The sequence below is a fragment of the Typopeltis vanoorti genome, chromosome 22 (assembly GCF_054136105.1).
Source record: "Typopeltis vanoorti isolate ZY-2024b chromosome 22, IOZ_Tvanoo_1.0, whole genome shotgun sequence".
NCBI classification, from domain to species: domain Eukaryota; kingdom Metazoa; phylum Arthropoda; class Arachnida; order Uropygi; family Thelyphonidae; genus Typopeltis; species Typopeltis vanoorti.
In genome coordinates this window covers 38,900,937-38,918,736 of record NC_143570.1, presented here as the reverse complement: position 1 = coordinate 38,918,736, position 17,800 = coordinate 38,900,937, and the positions used below count along the sequence as shown (strand labels likewise).

At 35.2% G+C, this 17,800-nt stretch overlaps 2 protein-coding genes across 10 annotated transcripts in view; one reads left to right on the top strand and one right to left on the bottom strand.

The window, feature by feature from the left end:
* The window catches only part of LOC150094337 (neuropeptide CCHamide-1 receptor-like), a 262,883-nt gene that overhangs the window by 17,722 nt on the left and 227,361 nt on the right, over positions 1–17,800 (top strand). For 5 of the 7 annotated variants that reach the window (XM_090412373.1, XM_090412375.1, XM_090412374.1 and 2 more), the window contains exon 2: positions 16,705–16,904. The exons of 1 other annotated variant lie outside the window; for it this stretch is intronic. The gene's annotated coding sequence lies outside the window, so the exon portion shown is untranslated. Of the gene's footprint in view, positions 1–16,704; positions 16,905–17,800 lie in introns of those variants that run through there. One more of the 7 variants, XM_090412376.1, reaches the window with a different exon arrangement.
* The window catches only part of LOC150094339 (four and a half LIM domains protein 2-like), a 235,278-nt gene that overhangs the window by 149,463 nt on the left and 68,015 nt on the right, over positions 1–17,800 (bottom strand). Inside the window, exon 1 of one of the 3 annotated variants that reach the window (XM_090412368.1) lies at positions 12,975–13,128. The exons of the other annotated variants lie outside the window; for them this stretch is intronic. Within the exon in view, the coding sequence (XP_090268494.1) occupies positions 12,975–13,021 (47 nt within the window). The 5' untranslated portion in view covers positions 13,022–13,128. Of the gene's footprint in view, positions 1–12,974; positions 13,129–17,800 lie in introns of those variants that run through there. 3 annotated transcript variants of the gene reach the window in all.

The window sequence follows — 17,800 nt, the reverse complement described above, 5'->3', positions numbered from 1 at the left end:
TACTGGAAAAACGCCAAAGACGCTGCAGCAGGTTAGGAAAAAGAGCAGATTTTTTTTTCTACATAATGATACTAAAATTAGACGCCGTTAGACTTGTTGCAATTCTTTACCCACCACAGTTAAGCAAAGATAAAGGAAAAGGGTCTCTTACATTGAAGAGCCCTCTATCGATAAAGCGCTAACATTTGAAGAAGGCGAAGACAAGATAATAAATCTTGTCAGATTGCTTTAATCCCCAGATTTTTTTTTTAATTGAAGCTATCGTTTAGTTAGTTTAGATATTTATATCCGTAAAATTTGCTGGGGGCCTGCGCTGCAATAATAATATGAATTAATGAGTTTAAAACTGCAAAGGTAACTTGAAAGCCCATTGTTCAGATATAAAATAGCTCATAGTGCATGTAAATTAATAGTTTTATATACTTAACTAAATGAAGGGATTTTTATATAATTGATGTAGCCATAACGATGAATAGCATTTATTGCAGTAATGATTGTTCCCCAATGTATATTAAAAATGCAAGCCGGATGACAAAAGCAATGGAAATTATTATTATTATCTGAGACCTCCAGGGAGTCAAGGACTCATCGAGGGAGGCTGTAAATTACCCAATTCAGCTATCATACCTTCCCTTAAATTCATTTACACTAGATGCACTCACTACCCCTAAGGACAAATTATTCCACTCACTCACTGCTCTCTGAGAGAAAAACCTAGCTCCTACCCCTTTCTTGACTGAGAACAACCTTAACTTCCATGGATACCCCCGTGTACTCTCCCCGCCTTCCATATAACGAAACATTTCATCACTTGAAATGCTATAACACCCATTCAAAAGTTTATAGACCTCTATCATATCACCTCCTCTTTCTGCTGTTGACCAGAGCCTGTAAACCACATACTCACAATCTGTCCTCATAATCTAAATTCCATAATCCGGATATAATCTTTGTAACCCTTCTTTGCACCCTTTTCACAGCTTCTTTAACCCCTTGAAACTCGGGAGACCAAATCTGCGCATATTAGTCCAAGTGTGGTCTTATCAAAGCCTTATAAAGGGGCAAAATTACTTCCTTACATGTCAAGGTTCGCTTCAGCATAGAAATTATCCTCTGAGTTGTATTTTCAACTTTTGCTATGTGATCTTTGAACTTTAAATTCTTATCCACCAATACACCAAGATCCCTTGCCTCTTCAGTTTCTTTTAGCATAACCCCACTAATATAATATACCGCTGGATCTTTAATCATTCCAAAATGCATAACTTTACACTTACTAACATTAAACTGAGAGCCACTTTCGTTTGCCCAGGGATGCTACTGAATATCAGTAGCATCCCTGATTGCTCTGCCTATCTTCGCATCATCAGCAAACAATTGCAAATCTGATGATAGACCCTGCTTGAAGTCATTAATGTGTAGATTGAACAATAATGGCCCAAGGACTGAACCCTGAGGTACACCACTGGTTACCTTAAATCTGGCATATTCACACCCACTGTATACCACTTTTTTGATATCTGTCTGTTAACCATCCCCTGATCCAAGCCAATTCTCCAGTTTACGCAACAACCTATCGTGTGGTATCCTATCAAATGCTTTAGAAAAATTCAACATTATCATAGTGTATCCATTTCCTTTATCCAACTCGGTCGTAACATTGTTATAAAATATGAGCAAATTGCTAAAACATGACCTGCTTTTTTAGTAAACCCATGCTGTTCCCTGCAGAGTATAGAATGCTTTTCTACCCATTTCTGTATGCAAGTTCTTACTAACTTCTCTAAAATCTTCACTACCACACCAGAAATACTAATAGGTCGGTAGTTTTGGTGGTGCAAAAACACATCATCAGTTTTTGCACCACCTTTGTGCAATGGAACTATCATACATTCCTTCCATTCCTGTGGCATCATTCCTCTGATGAGACTCAAGTTATGCAAATGTATGAAAGGCCTAGCCAATTCAGAGCTGAAAATTCCTTTAACACAGATATACCATCTGACCCTATTGACAAATTCTTATCCAGGTTATGCAAAAGGTCTTCAACCTCATTTTCATGAACCTCTAACTCTTCATCCAACGTAGCAGTAGCATCGTGCACCATACTACATACACCTGGTTGATATATATCTTAGCAAAGTGAGCACTCATTAACTTCCGACACTCGTGTGCCATCTGCATTCAATAAAGTTATTCTTCCACATTCATTCTTTTGCTTGCTGCATAACGATACAATTCTTTTGGATTGTCTTTAGCTTGCATGGCCAATTTCTTTTCATACTCCGTTTTAGCCTTTCTCACAATACTCGTTACTTTTCTGGTCTGAATTTTATATATATTTCATAACTCTTTTCACGATACTCTTTCCACATCATCTTCTTCTTGTGGATTTGTAGCTTAATAAGGCTGCCCATTCATTTCACACTCAACCTATTTACTCTTCGAACACTAGGGATACATTGAGGTACCGCCTTATTCAAGCACTTTTTCAAAGATTTCCATGCATTGCTGACATTTTTTCCATCCAGTAACTGATACCATGGGACCAAAGATAATATTCTTCTAAGTTGATCATAATTTCCAGCTTTGTAATTCAGCATCTAGCCTGATTTAATCGGAGTTTCAATACAAGTAGATACTTCCCAAAAAAAAAAAAGAACAGCATTAACACTTCACCAATTGGTGGTAAAATAGCTATATTCTTGACAGAGATCCCTTCTGACGCTATGAGCAAATCCAACACTCTTTGACCTAGAGTTCCTTCTTTCACATGCTGCTTGAAAAAGTTATCCGGCAACAATTCAATAAATTCCTGTTCTTTCTGATCATGAGATTTCTCTTCTACCCAATCAATGTTTGGAAAATTAAAGTCGCCCATAATGATCATTCGCTTGGTACCCATAAGGCTAAATTGGCGATGCATTTCTTCGTCCCCTACAACTGAGCTGCAGCAACAGCTCAGTTGTAGGGGACGAAGTAGCAACACCCCACCATATATTTTATTCTGTTAATCTCGACTTCACACCAAATAGACTCAAAGTCATCGCTACATGGGACATTGTTACCATCATTGTTTTCTTGTATTTCTACCCTAACTGGACTTAAGTCATCTGATATCATTAGTAGCACTTCTCCTCCTCTCCTATCTCTTCTGTCATTCCTAAAAATAGTATATCCGTTACACTCGATCCTACTTACCATATTCACTAATCACAACAATCTTAGGCAACATCGTATTCAATAAAGCAACAAGCTCAACCCATTTGTTTGTAATTCTCCTGGCATTTGTGTATAGACATAATAAATTACGACCTATCCTATTCTTATAATTAGATATGCAATCTATTTGGTCTTGTTCTAGAATTTTCTCTTTTCCTTCCCTGGACATACTTAAAAGGTCCGAACCCAAAGCATATTTTTCCACTCCTACGCCACACACATAACCATGTTCAAAGGCATTTATATCTTTATCATTTTTGTATACCAAGCTGAACTTTCACACACATTTTTCCCATTCCTCCCTTGATGAACTAGTTTCCTTGACTCTTTGCATTATACAGGGTGTTTCAAAAAGAATGATCCGATTTCAAATAATTATCTCATTATCTAAGTGTATATCAAACGTACGTCGTCATATCAAACTCTGGGCCAAGGCATTTCACATGGTACAAGTCGCATTCATTTGTGGTTCGTGGTTGCAGAGATATACATTTTTCAAATCGGAACATTCTGTTTGAAACAACCTGTATTGGAATCATGTTTCAAAGCAGGTTAACTGAAAAAAAAGTGAAATAAAACTGGGGAATTGATGTAAGTTCAGAAAATGTCAATGAATTAAAAAAAACGTGATTCAATTTAAGTTGTAACAAATGGTCATTAAAATAAGTCTTAAAACCCACTTCCCAAGTCTTAAAACCTACTTCCCTCCTCTTTAAACCCTTCTACAGCTTGGAATTAAAAGCGTTTCCTTTAATGATGTACATGGTGTATATTCTAATATGTTATAGATGTGAAAAATATTTATTTACTAATTGCAGTAAAGTTTTGATACGTATGTTTGGCCGAAATCTTTAATTTTCTAGAGGCATTAAATATTATTGTAGCATCTGTTCACTTGGCTCTAGTTTCGATTACACAAAAGCAAGTAAAGATAATGAGATAATGCACGATGTCTGTGGATAGCTTGCGTACTTTCAGGCCTAATTTTCCCTTTACTTCGATAAATAATTGGTTGTATTATAATACTTTGATATGTGATATTTTATATTTGTGCAAAGTTTTATGCTGTTAATGAAGTGTATTCTTAGAGATACGATCTTCATTGCATTTGCAATGCTGAGAGTCGTTTAGAATTATTATATGAACATCCATGCAGTCTGTAGACTCATTGCAGGAGGCCGATTTCACCAAGCACTAAATCATTCGCACAATACCTACCATACTTCTCTTGAACTCATTCACAACTAACCCAGCAACCCATTCCAGTAACTCACCGCTCCCACTACGTAGTCCTCATGCTCTTGCTAACCATGTTTTTATTCAGTTTCCAAGGAGATGACCACATAATTCTCTTCGCACAGTCAAGTACTGAAAATTTTTCTCTATCTCAGTTTCTATAAAAACTTTTAAACCTTAATGTCTCTATCATATCCTCCTCTTCTATCTTTCAACCAGTTTTTGTAACCCGTAAATCTTCAATCTCTTTTTATAGAAGACATTCCATAGTCCAACCACCATCTATGGTCATTTGCTTCTGGATCCTCTCCACATCCCCAAGAAACTCAGGTGACCAAATCATGTACAATAGTTTAGAGGAAGCTGTATCAAAGACTTATAACGAGGAAAAATAACCTCGTTGTCCCTACTTGTTAGTGTACGTTTTTCAGTAACCAAATTAATTCTACACGTTGTTTTGGCTACTCTTGCGATATGACCTCTGAAATGCAGTCCACCAGAACCCCTAAATACGAACTCTCATTAAATTCGTATACTTCAATTCCATCAATGTGGTACATAGCTAGTAATTTCTTCATCAAAGGGTGAATAACCCTTACAGTTTGCTGCATTAAACTGATAGCTATTGTTCCTTGCCCACGCGATAATCTATCTAAATCAATTCGCAGCCTGCCTACATCATCTTTATTAACTAATGCTCTGCACAGTTTCGCATCATTAGCAAACAACTGAATATTTCCTCTCTCTCATTTCTTATATAACTAAGTTAAACTAACCAAATAAAATAGTTAAATTAACTACGTTAAATAGCAGCAGCCCAAATACAGAGCGGAGTGGCACACTGCTACTTGTATACCTTCGCCTGGATTCTGCTCCTCCATAAACTGCTGCGATGTATATTCATTTTCCTGCTGTCCACGTCACCAGCTTCCTATCTAAACCCGTTTACTACAGTTTATATAAGAGAGTTTCGTGCGGTATTCTGTCAAATGTCTTCGCACGGTCTAGTAGAATCTCTTAGTCATGTATTCCCCCATCCATAGTGCTTCCTTTTCACGCAGGAAACAAGTCAAACAAAACTTTATAAAATGTATCGACCAACTTGTATCCCTCTGATTGTAGGGTGTCGGTGCGATATGCATGGTGCTATTTACTGTTCAGGACCTTATATGACATTGTCGGAATAACGAAATTGGCATCAGCACCTAATCAGAAAGGCATCGTTGGTATAGTTCATGTTCGTTGATCACCAAATAAGACAGGTAAGATAAATGTTAAGTAAAAACATCAGTCTTCAAGATTTACCGAGAATAAAAGACTTTAGAATAAATGTAATTTAAACAAAAATGTGGATAAAAAATTATCAGTAGCAGAATATTCGAAAGATTCTGGAAAATCAGATGCACCCTTCGTTTCCTTCTCGAGATACTTGCTACCTAAACATATTATGGAATAACCGATATTAGTAACTAGAGAACAACCAGGTCTCTCGATTAGAAATCTCAAAATCCATTAATGGGAGTCCAAAAAAGGGAAGAGATCCGTCAACGTATCTCATGACTCGGATAAAGGTTTAATCTTACTCTTTTACGCTGATGTGATAAAGCAAGAGTATATATATGTATCATATCATCTTCATCAGGAAAATACACTTCGTGGAACTGAATAATAATAGTGGATTTCTTTGGAGAATAGTAAGGACGAAAGCAATTGCTCCTGTTGTCGTTTTCGCAGAACACAGTGTTTTAGTGTCTCAAGTACGTAATGGTATAATTTATGGACTCATGGAAATTCATGTACTTCCTTCTGTCCGCCTCTGTACGGGTAAACATCCACATGATTCATCCCTCCAATACATCCCTGGTCAAGGTGATTACACCATGCAAGAGTGGCTATTCCATATTAGTCCAGTTTATAATTTTGGATAATGTCAGTATGAGCATTGTGTTATCACTGAAGGGTATCACTATAGCGAGTAACAAATTATTCGAGTATCTTCATGAAAAACATGCTATTTTAGTATTAATAGCTTAAACTAAGTTTAAGTATTAATAGCCATGCATTTAGAAATCACTTAAATAAAAAAAGGGCTAAATTCTGAAATACCTAACTGCTAACAACCCTTCGTTTCCTTCTCGAGATACTTGCACCCTAATTGACCAGAGAACGTCCAATTAACAAAACCCACTAGCTTTATGCTACCAGTATTTAAAAAAACTGCTAGAAATCACCTATGTCAGTAAGATATAATTCTTCAATACAGTTTATATCTTACTTACATAGGTGATTTCTAGCAGTTTTTTTAAATACTGGTAGCATAAAGCTAGTGGGTTTAATTGGACGTTCTTTGGTCAATTTAATCAAATAAATTTGAAGATTTGGGCCTGATGTTTTTTTATCAACCAAAGCACTTATTTTGTGAATTCAAGGAAGCATTATATTTCAAAACGAAAATGAAACACTTAATTAAAAACAGCTTAAGTACGCATGTTTCAGCGTATGGCAATAGGTTATTATTACTTCTGGAAATTTGATATAATATTACTCTACTTAGCATAGTCGTAAAGATCATTAAAGAATGTAGAAACAATCACTAGAATGAGGAATATGCATGTTGGTTTTAATACTTCAAGTTTAGAGCGTGCATATCCTTAATTGATGCAAATAGTTATAAATATTCTCTTTTGCACATTTATGTGAATTTCGAGAATACATTTCTGGATATCTCAAGAAATAGTTTCTGCATAACACAGGAAGTGAGTGTTCTTACGATGGCTAAAGTTGTTTTTTCAGTAACTTGGTCTTTTGTAAATAGTGCCATAATGAGAAATATCGCAGATACGAGTTCTTGTAATGGTGTTTCGCCTTTTCCTCAAAACTAGAGGATTAGCACAAATCGAGTGCATAGAGAAAGAAGGTTGTGGTGACGTAAATGAACAAGTTTTGAAATGGTGTAGTGATAACTGATGCCAAGTTTCATTCAAGAGGATTCTTGTAGTATTGACAAAGACTAATGCTCTACTTGTACAACAGAAGATAGCCTGGGTTCGTGATTTCAGTTTGAATTTACATCATCTTGTCTTGAGGTATCGAATTTTGTATGGTTTTGTGAATTTCACTATGTAAAATCCGTAGCAGACTTCAGTCTGAAATTTAAATCCTATCCTAAGCTATTTTAACAACTCATGATCTAATTATGCAGCTTTTGCTGCATCAATTTATTAATAATTAATAAATTAATTGACAGACCAAATATGCTAAAGAATCCATTCAACGAAGCGGAGTTATTGTGGCCAGATTCAAACCAAAATTTAAAAGGACTCTTAATTTCGATATTTTAATAAAGCCAAGGTTTGCGCCACTATTTCTTGAACCATTGGAACGATTCAGACCACTGATTTAAACTGATAACAAAAAATTACTGCATTAAAATTTCTAGCATCCCTTTTAATATAAGTTGTACGTGTTACGCAATCATTGTAAGCTATTTTAAAATATACACCGTAAAATTATATAGATTTGTTTTGTGAAACTTACCTACAAAAGGCTATTGCATACATTATTATTTTATTTCGTATTAGTATTGTGGATGGGTTGGCTAAGTGTTAAATAATCCTTAAACTCTGCTCCAGAAATTAATCATGGAACTTTTTCAAGCGACCTCTTTCCCCCTTCCCCCAAGTAAGCTGGACGGTCCTCTCACACCGGGCAATGCCATTCATCTCGCAACTAAAAGCAAACATCCATATTCACCACAGGATTCGAACCACCAGCCTGGTGGCTGGAAAGCGAGTACGTTACCCAGCCAACTGAAGCCGGCCTGGTTGGTCCAAGTGATTAGCGTATTTGCTCTCCAACTGATCGCGGGTGTTCTAATCTCGCTGTTGCCATGGATGTTTGTGATTGACTTACCTTGTGTACTGTCATAACCTCTGATATGGCGCAGTATAACCTTTAAAACAATTAAACCATAAAAATCATCATCATTGCCAACTAGGACGACAAATATTAAATACCTAGGGATAGGCACTTGATTATTATTATTGTACACACCTCCATGGAGTCCGAAGACTCATCGCGGGAGACCCCAACTATCCACACAATCTATCATACCTCTCCTTGAACCCATAAACAGAAAAAGCACTCGCAACTCACTCTGGCAGTCCATTCCACTCATTCGCGACTCTCCAAGCAAAGAATCTAGTCCTCACACCCCCTATTAAAAACACCTTTATTCAACTTCTAGGGATAACCCCTTGTTCTGGCCATCTAGTCAAATGCCGAAACATTTCCCCTGCATCAATCCTATAAAACCCTTTAAGCAACTTAAACGTTTCTATCATATCCCCTCATTTTCTCCTATCAACTTACTTCTGCAATCCACACACTCGCAATCTATCCTCATAGGGAACATTCCACATGCCATTCAAGATGGTGAATGGCATGCTGATCTGAATCCTCTGCACTGCTTCCTCATCCCCAAGAAACCCAGGAGACCAGATTTGAGCACAGTAATCTAGATGTGGACATATAAAGGCCTTATAAAGAGGAATAACTTCCTTATCTCTACTTGTCAGTGTATTCTTCAATAGCCAAGTAATCGTATGAGCTACTTTAGCCACAATATTCCTCTAAACTTTAACTCTGTCTACCATCACCCCTAATCTCTAGCTTCATCTATTTCCTGGAGCACAGTTCCATCAATGTGGTACACAGCTTGTCATCTATTTATCTCAAAACGCGTAACTTTACATTTCCCGACATTAGCATAATATCTGTTATCTTTTGTCCATGCTGACAACCTATTTTGGTTGTCCTGCGAGTTCTTCACATCGCCTTGATTACTTATTATTCTACCTAATTTCCTATGTAATTTATGTACAAATTAAACAGCAATGGTTCCAGCACTGAACCTCGCAGCATACCACTAGTCACTTGTTTTCGCCTCCATATTACCACTTTTTGATATCTGTTCAGCAGCCACCTTTTTATCCAAGTGTCATATCCATCCCCATTTGTTCTAATTTGCGTAACAGTCTTCCATGTGGTATTCTGTCAAATACCTTTGCAAAATCCAGCAAAAATCATCGTGTAGCCATTTACCTCTTCCAACTCAGCTGTTACTCTATTATAAAAAGTTAGTAAATTACTCAAGCATGCCAGACCCTTCACATACTCATCCCCACACGGTATCACATTCTTATCCATCCATTATTGAATTCCCTATTTGACCAATTTTTCAAATGGCAGCCACCCTCTCTCTTTTATTCTTTTAGGCTGAAATTTATCCACTATAATCAGCAGTACCCCTCTCCCATTCTATCTTCTCTATCCTCCCAGAAAATACTAAATCCTTCACATTCTATTCCTGTAACTACATCATCTGCTGTTAGCCAAGTCTCACTAATGCCTATAACTTCTTAGTGAGGTTGCACTAACTAATGCTTGAAACTCCTCCTGTTTTTCCTGATAATTCTGGCATTAGTATGAAAAGTAAGATATGCAAACAGCAGACGCATTAATAAAACTTCGACTTCGCTTCTTGTAGGGAGATGTTTTCAGCAAACTTACTTCTCTTCAACTTTTGTAATAAATGACGTGTTAGTCGAAAAACAGTGCAAATTAGCTAAAAACTGCTATAAATTGAGCTGAATGCAATACATCCAACTTTCACCATTCTCCTCCTTCCCCCATCGCCGATTGTGTTGGTGTCTTGCTGGCTCGCGTCACTGAATTTATTTCAGATAATTTTTATTATTTAATCCCTTACACAAATACAGTGGATATGCAAGGGTGGTATTAGCTAGGAAAACCTTCTCTAGAGACCAAACATGGAAATCTGCAAAAACTTGCAATTACAAAAAAAGCAGTTATTTATTTAGAAAGAATAAAATATAAAAAAGCTAAATTTAAACAGATGTTTAGACAGAATTTAACATTGGTTATTGCTTTGCATTCGTGGATGACTTGTCATTTATATTCTATAATGTACGAGAGCATCTTGATTAGGTTTGGATCTAAATTACTGCCCGTGCATCTGAGGCCAGTATATTAAACCTATAAATTGTAATTACTATTTTAGACATACCCCCCCCCCCAACTAGATGAGTTTCGAACCTACGCTTTGATAATACGTGTTAAGAGAAACGGGAAAACTGTATAGTAAGCAGGTTGTTCGGGCAATTCTCTTTAATATCCACCTAGTGACAGAAAGTTTCGAATCTTCGAATTTCTTGAAGAGATATGTATGTGCATAGCAAAGTTAACCATACTTCAATCAAGGCGATGCTACTGACGTGCACCCGAACAGAACTGCTCTTAGCGGGCACCAAAGATGACATTCATGTTTATACAGTTAGACATGATTTCACTTACGCAGAGCAACGATCGAAATAAGATGTTATGCATGAAATGGATTTGATAGTTTTATTCTCCCTAATTTGAATTCAGTCAACCCTGAATCCAAATTACTACAGCTTGCCTCCATCCGAGCACATTTTTTCACATCCACATTACAGGCGAATTACTTTTCATCATTTGAAAGAATATTAAGCAAAAATTCCCTTTTTTCGTAAGATCAGCTTTTGAACATCCACATGAGTATCGCCAACAAATTATTAAAATCCACACTACTGTTTCATGAACGCCAATTGAATTTATACACACGCAAAACCGCCCCTACTATCATTATAAATAAGTTGCCTGGTCCACGCAGAATTCTTAATTTCCAAGATACGTGGGAAAAACCCATAAATGACTCACACACAGGTGCTACGAGAACTAGGGTTAAGAAGCCGGAAATAAAAATTCAAATGATTGTATATTTTAATACTATCTGGATATTAAACTAACAGATGCATTCCATGGATAGTGAAATCCCGATGGTTTTTTAAGAGATTGCGATTCAGTACGCTTTTGACATAAGTATAATAAGACTAGTAACAAACGTGTGATAGAATTTAACACTCCCCATCTCCCCTCCCCTAATTCCACCTTCAAAAATACTGTTCGGTACATTCATCTTCTAATACGCATGAAGTAATCTCTCCAGATTATCCCTGGTTAGTATATTTTGTAGCTAAATTCTGTGACAGACATTCACTTAATGGACACATTTGAATGCTAGTTCAAAAGACTATCCATGCTATTTTTTTTTGATTCTATGTTCTTTTTCATCACTGAGAAATCTTGGATCTTTAATTGTCTTAAACTGTCCGTACATACATCATTGTATCTTCTAATTCCTTAAAACTGGCAAGTTAATTTTGTGTGAAATAATCTGAAGCCTCTTATTTATTCCTTTAAGTAAACCATTTCAGAAAAATGTATACATTACTGTGATATACTATATAATAATATAATATAAAATTACTATTAAAATACGATGCAGTAGGTAAATGTAATGGATTTTTTATTAAATATGGAGAAAGTTTTAATATTATGCCCAGCTTATGAGATACGTTCAAAAGATGATAAAGAGCAAATCAAAACATATTATGCATACCTAATATTAACAGGATAAGCGACCTGTATACAGAAAAGGCCAAAAAATAAAGAAAATTGTTGTATGTTTCACCATTTACATGTTACAGATACTTTAAGTTTTTTTTTTTTTTTTTAAATCGAAGTGTCTATTGATTACACCCACAGGAATTTGACAACAAATATCTTCCCAAGGTACGGAAATAATGAATACTCCTATTTTCGTTACTAGGAAAAAATATCCTGATGATGTTTGAAACAACCGGGATAATTGTAACTCCTGTTTTGGTGTCACTTACACTAACAAATCATTCTACGATTTTAAAGTATTGCATCTCATATACAATTTAAAATTTAATGTGTTTTTTTGTATTTAATAAGGTAAAATATGACATTAGTATTTTATGTTCTGTTAGATTATAAAGTATATTAGTTCTATTACGGTTCCTTTCATAATATTATTGAATTCAATGTTTCAGTGGTAATCCTTACATTTCCTGCTACACATCTGCAAATTGGCCAATGGGCAGCTGACTGATTCAGTACGCTTGCCTTTATTAGCTTAGGTTAGATATTGTTTTATATCTAAAATCACTTTTCAAACATTTCTACATATTAATAAGTTCAATATTTGATATTAATGATTTAATTCGGTGAATTTGAAAATTATTTTTTGTTAACTTAAATGTTTATGGTATAATTTAAAAAAAAACGCTCTTAGTGTGACTGTATATTTTATAGTTACATATGGTATTCCAGTGAAAATGTACGTATTGACTTATGCACCTATCGGTATCATAAAGAGCTTATGTGTGTTCTTAAGATTAGTATCCGATTACACATACACTCCCTAAACTACTCGACTAAAACAGTGCGTACACATTCCTTCGGCTCTGTCACCGCGAACTTTCTTGTAACACTTAAACAAAACGTCAGATTTGTGTCCAATTCACGAGCATCTTCAGCGGGAGAGATAAATATAGCATTTGTTATGCGTGTCATCATCAAACAATACAACATTCAGACACACTTACGGATTGGTCTTCCGTCGACGTCCCGCGTCCTTCACTACAGAGGCCATTTACGAAGCTGCGAAAATTCCTACCTACGGCTTACAGCACCTGGTTGGGAGTGAGTGAGTGAAAGACGCACATGCAGCATTACGCTACCGGTTCTGCACGCTCAAGTGCATGCGCCCGCACGCCAGCTACAGAAGTAGAAGTGAAGGCTTTCGTCAATCTTTCCTCTCGCCATGTGCGCGACTAGAGAGAGGGGATGATGCAAGTTGTGCTAGCAGATCAGCTGACGATGAAACTGAGACTTCTCCGTCATCAGAATGGCGGCCTGTGACAATGCGACTTAAAATAGTCGGCATGTGGGAAATTTAGGGATTTAACTCAGTGATATCATCGCTTCGGCTGATAATCGTGATTTGTACGCTTTCCAGCATCCTTGGCAGACTGTTGAATCCTTTAGCACTGCCTTATTTCTTCACTGAGCTGATATTTCCTTGTTTATTTTGCATTTTTATTATTTTCGTATTACTTTGAAAAAACAGATTAAGGTAAATTGGGCGATATTTCCTTACTAATGAACTGTTGACAAAATAAATGCACTTCTGTTAAAATAGCATTATCATCTAATTATATAAAACATTTATCTGCTTTTCTCTGTATGCATTCTTTAACTTGGTTTCAATATAGATAATGGCTTGTGGTTTGATAATCTTTATATTCCAAGTGTGATAAATCTGAGAAAACTGTAATACCAAATGGAATTCAGAATATGATCGATGCCATTTGAACTTATGCGGTTTTAGTGATTTCTACATTTTATTGGATGCCACTTTTCAGGTGTTGAAAGTTTAAAAAAGATAGTTTGTTTGCCATCTACAAAACAAAATTTGTAGATGGCATTTTTCTCAAGTCTTTTAGTATCAGTTTTTCAGCATGCTTGTTATTCTTTTATGTTATTTCAGACATGTTTCATAGAATGACGTCTTTTTTTTTGAAAGAATATATTCCTCTCTGCTTGTCAAAATTTAATTCGATAATCACCGAATTAAATTTCAAGAGAATTTCAAAATTCGAGAGAATTCAACTCAGATAAAAATGAAAGACAAGTGATACGAAATGGAGCAAGAATGTTAACTATCTTAAGAAGATCCTGTATCTATATCTTAAGAAGATCGCTATACTAAAATGAAGAATTATCATTTTATCGTTATTTCATTAAATTGATTTTTAGTTCTTATAATATTGAAGTTTTTCAATAATTATCAAATAAATAATCTCGGCTTAAACCCCAATGTCACGAAAGGATTGTTATCTCAAAAGGAGATCAGTTTACTCATAGTGCTAGAAAGTTAGTTTTCAAGATATATGTACATCAGAAAAGAGAGAAAAATTTAATCATTTTCTCAGTGATTATTGAAGATGTCCTCTGAATTGATAGGATGCAAGTTGCCTCGTACTTTCTAAACAGGCCAAGTGCGATTTCTCAATCTTTAATCCATTTAACCATTAATCCTTTAAACCATAAAATAATCTATTTCAAACTAGTTTTAAACAAAATTTTCCAAAACAATTCATAGCAAGCGAAATATTTTGACTAAGCCAACATCAAACTGGGATGATTAGAAGAATATTTTGATCCTCAACTTTTATAACAAAAGGAATATTATTTATTTTTACTATCTATTGAGTACATTTTAACTACTTTTTTAAATGTGAATCCACTAACAAACAGATGGAATTAGAATAGATAATCCGAATTGTTCTCATGACCAAATATGTAACTTTTCAAAGACTTCAGGTCCCAGGAAAGCAGGTGATAGTCTCACACGAAGAAATAAGTCATCTACCACCTCGCCACCTTTGTGATTTTGGACACTGTTGAAAGCATAACGTAGGTGACATTCAAGAAAGCAGAAAGCGTAATCTGTTTTTTCTAATAGGCCGGTATGTTAAAAATGTTACTATCTGTATAGTGGATAGCAACGTCGAAGTAATTAGAGCAAAATAAACAAATGCGAAGAAGATTAATATATAAATGCAGTAAATGATCTGTTTAACAACAAAACATGAAATGGGTCTTGTTCTCGCTATGTTAGTCAGCTTCCTCCCATTGTTTTGTATTGATTAGTCTGGAATATTTGGAGTTCAATAATTCTTGGGCATCGTATAAAATATGCCTTGATTCCCATTAAGAGAATAATCTAGGTAGATTATTTAAAACGATGAACTATTTTTCTTCTAAAAATTCTTGTGGTGCAGACCAGGCCATGGAATACTTAGATACTTAGCATGCTCGATTAATCCCCCCCCCGCCAGTTGCTTAGGAAATGCAATATTACGATGTTTTCCCTCGAATTTCATGGCTTCGTCGTATATAAATTTTTTACCTCAGATTCTGTAAATACCCGAGTACTTGGAAAGAGTAATTGTTTTTAATATCTTTCAGAAGGCGTGAAAATTGGACAGTTTGCAACAATATTTATATTTCTTTTACCAAATAATCAATGCGAATAGAAATTCAACGTAGTAGAGCGATAGCCCTTGTATCTAAATGTGCGTTTTCCTGTATATATAATCTATTAATTGACTTCTCCCTTTGGACAACCACTGAAAATGAAAATAAAATTGAGTTTTTTATTTTTTGTTGTTGCTACTCTCAAGATGCTACGTTCTGTTTTATCGGAGGACTGATGTCGAATTTTGGTTAGGGTGATAGGAAGACAACCACCAGTGTGAATAGGATGTTGTTTAGGGTCTACAGAAAACATATTACAGATTGAGTACAAGAGCAACGACAAAATTTGATCCTTTGATGTGTACTGGAAGAAAAATACAGAATTTTAAACAGATACACTTTTATATAATTATTATTATTTAAAATTATTCACGAAAATAAAGCAGCCCTATTTTAAGCCAGCCATAAAGCTTCTATTCGGGGTAAATATACATTTATCATTAGGAAAGGTATATAGCACAATGAAACCTCTGTCAATTCCATAATAAGCTTCATCAAAAAACAAAACTATACAGTTAAACGGAAGAGAAGTACAGATTTCTAAATCTCATAATAAACAAAATATCAGATGGTAGTATTCCTAGAAATCTATATAAAACTTAGTCACACTGGCCGCTATTGTAAAAATTTCCCAGCGTCCTTAGCAAAAAGTGTGGTATCACTAACACTCTCAATAATAGAAAATTATATAACTTGATATACCACAACAAAGAAACTTAACTCGCCCATTTTATTATAATCAATATTTCGACAATGCTCACCAAATTCTGGCAAGTCAATCAGATCTCATGAAGTGGTAGAATGGCGTCCATATTATCCAGTAATGTTGGAAACATTCTACCACGTTAAGCGAAAGTCTAACGTCTGTACTCTTAATTCATTACTAGTATGATCTATGTTTACACTTGGAAATGTGAAGCTCGGTTGATGGTATGAAAATAATTATATCACCACTGTTATTTTCATACCATTAAAATTCATCTGTGAAAAAGCCAGAACTTTTGCTCTAAACACCAAAGGTTTTATGACCATTTCACATCTCTGATAAATAAAAATAATGTAATTGCATGTAATTATAATTGCAGTCTGAACTACCTACTGTATTACCTTAGTACTGTACTTTTTCTTTGTTTAAAGCGCGGAGCTAATTCAATTTGGATGCAACTAAATTGATTCATAACGTCTTCTATAACATATCACAATATTAGCATATCATGGTTTCTTTGATTGCAGGATATAACGTAGTAGTTACAAGCTCATCAATGCAAGACGAGGATAAATTTCGAATGCTATTGTGCTTGAGTTAGAAAGAATTTTAAGAGCACCCATTTCACAGTGGGATTCGATTTCCAAAAAAAAAAATCACCAGGAATGAAAAAATATGCTTATTGCATATATACAGGCCATCCTATACGAGGATACTGGATTTCAGGGTACGGTATCAGTTTTAGTCGTAGTAATATTTAATCAGTATATGTTTCACTTGCAGCCATTCGTGTTTTTTAGTATTGAGCTAGTCATTTTCAAACTGTACATAAGATATATCTTCAATTGCTGCATAATGTGACTAATGATATCATGTACACCCATTCTCTATCTTAGTAAATGGGAGGGTATCCTGTCTGTCACACCAAGCAATAGTCTTTTCCATTCTTCTCTTGGCAACTAAATGTGAATCATATTTTGAGTTGAGTTCCAGGTTTCATAGACATTTATAATTACAGGTAAGACACACTAATCGAAAGCTTTCCACTTCAAACTAATGGAATTATCATCTTTGAATATATCTTTCAAAACGCCAGTCAACCTAGTTGTATCCTTTATTTTCTTCCATTTGTCCATCTTTGATTTTCATGATTTTCTCCAGATAAACATATGCACTGCTCTTTCCACTTCATCTTTCAGTATAATCCTTTTTGATTTTAAATTGTCATTCATCATTATTTTTGTTTTCTTTAAATTTATGTTCAGCTCAACGTCTTATTTCCCTATTTATTTGAAAATTTTCACTTTTCTTATGTAGTTTGTTGACAAAGGTGGCATGACTGATATTTCAAGGTTTCTGTGTATGTTGCACCTCTTCTTGGGTAGCTAAAGTTTTACTGGAGTAGTAATTTCAAAGTCCATGAAGACTAAACAAATATGCGTTTGTCTTTTCTATAATTTGTCTCTACATATAGATGTAATCAATGGTATTGTCCTGCTCCTATGTGTGCAGTGTAACCTGCTGATGGATTATTCTGTTACTTATTAGATGTGTAAATGTTTTGTAAACTACTAGTAATAAACTAATGAGCCTGCAATTCTAGATATCTTCATTTTCGTCTTT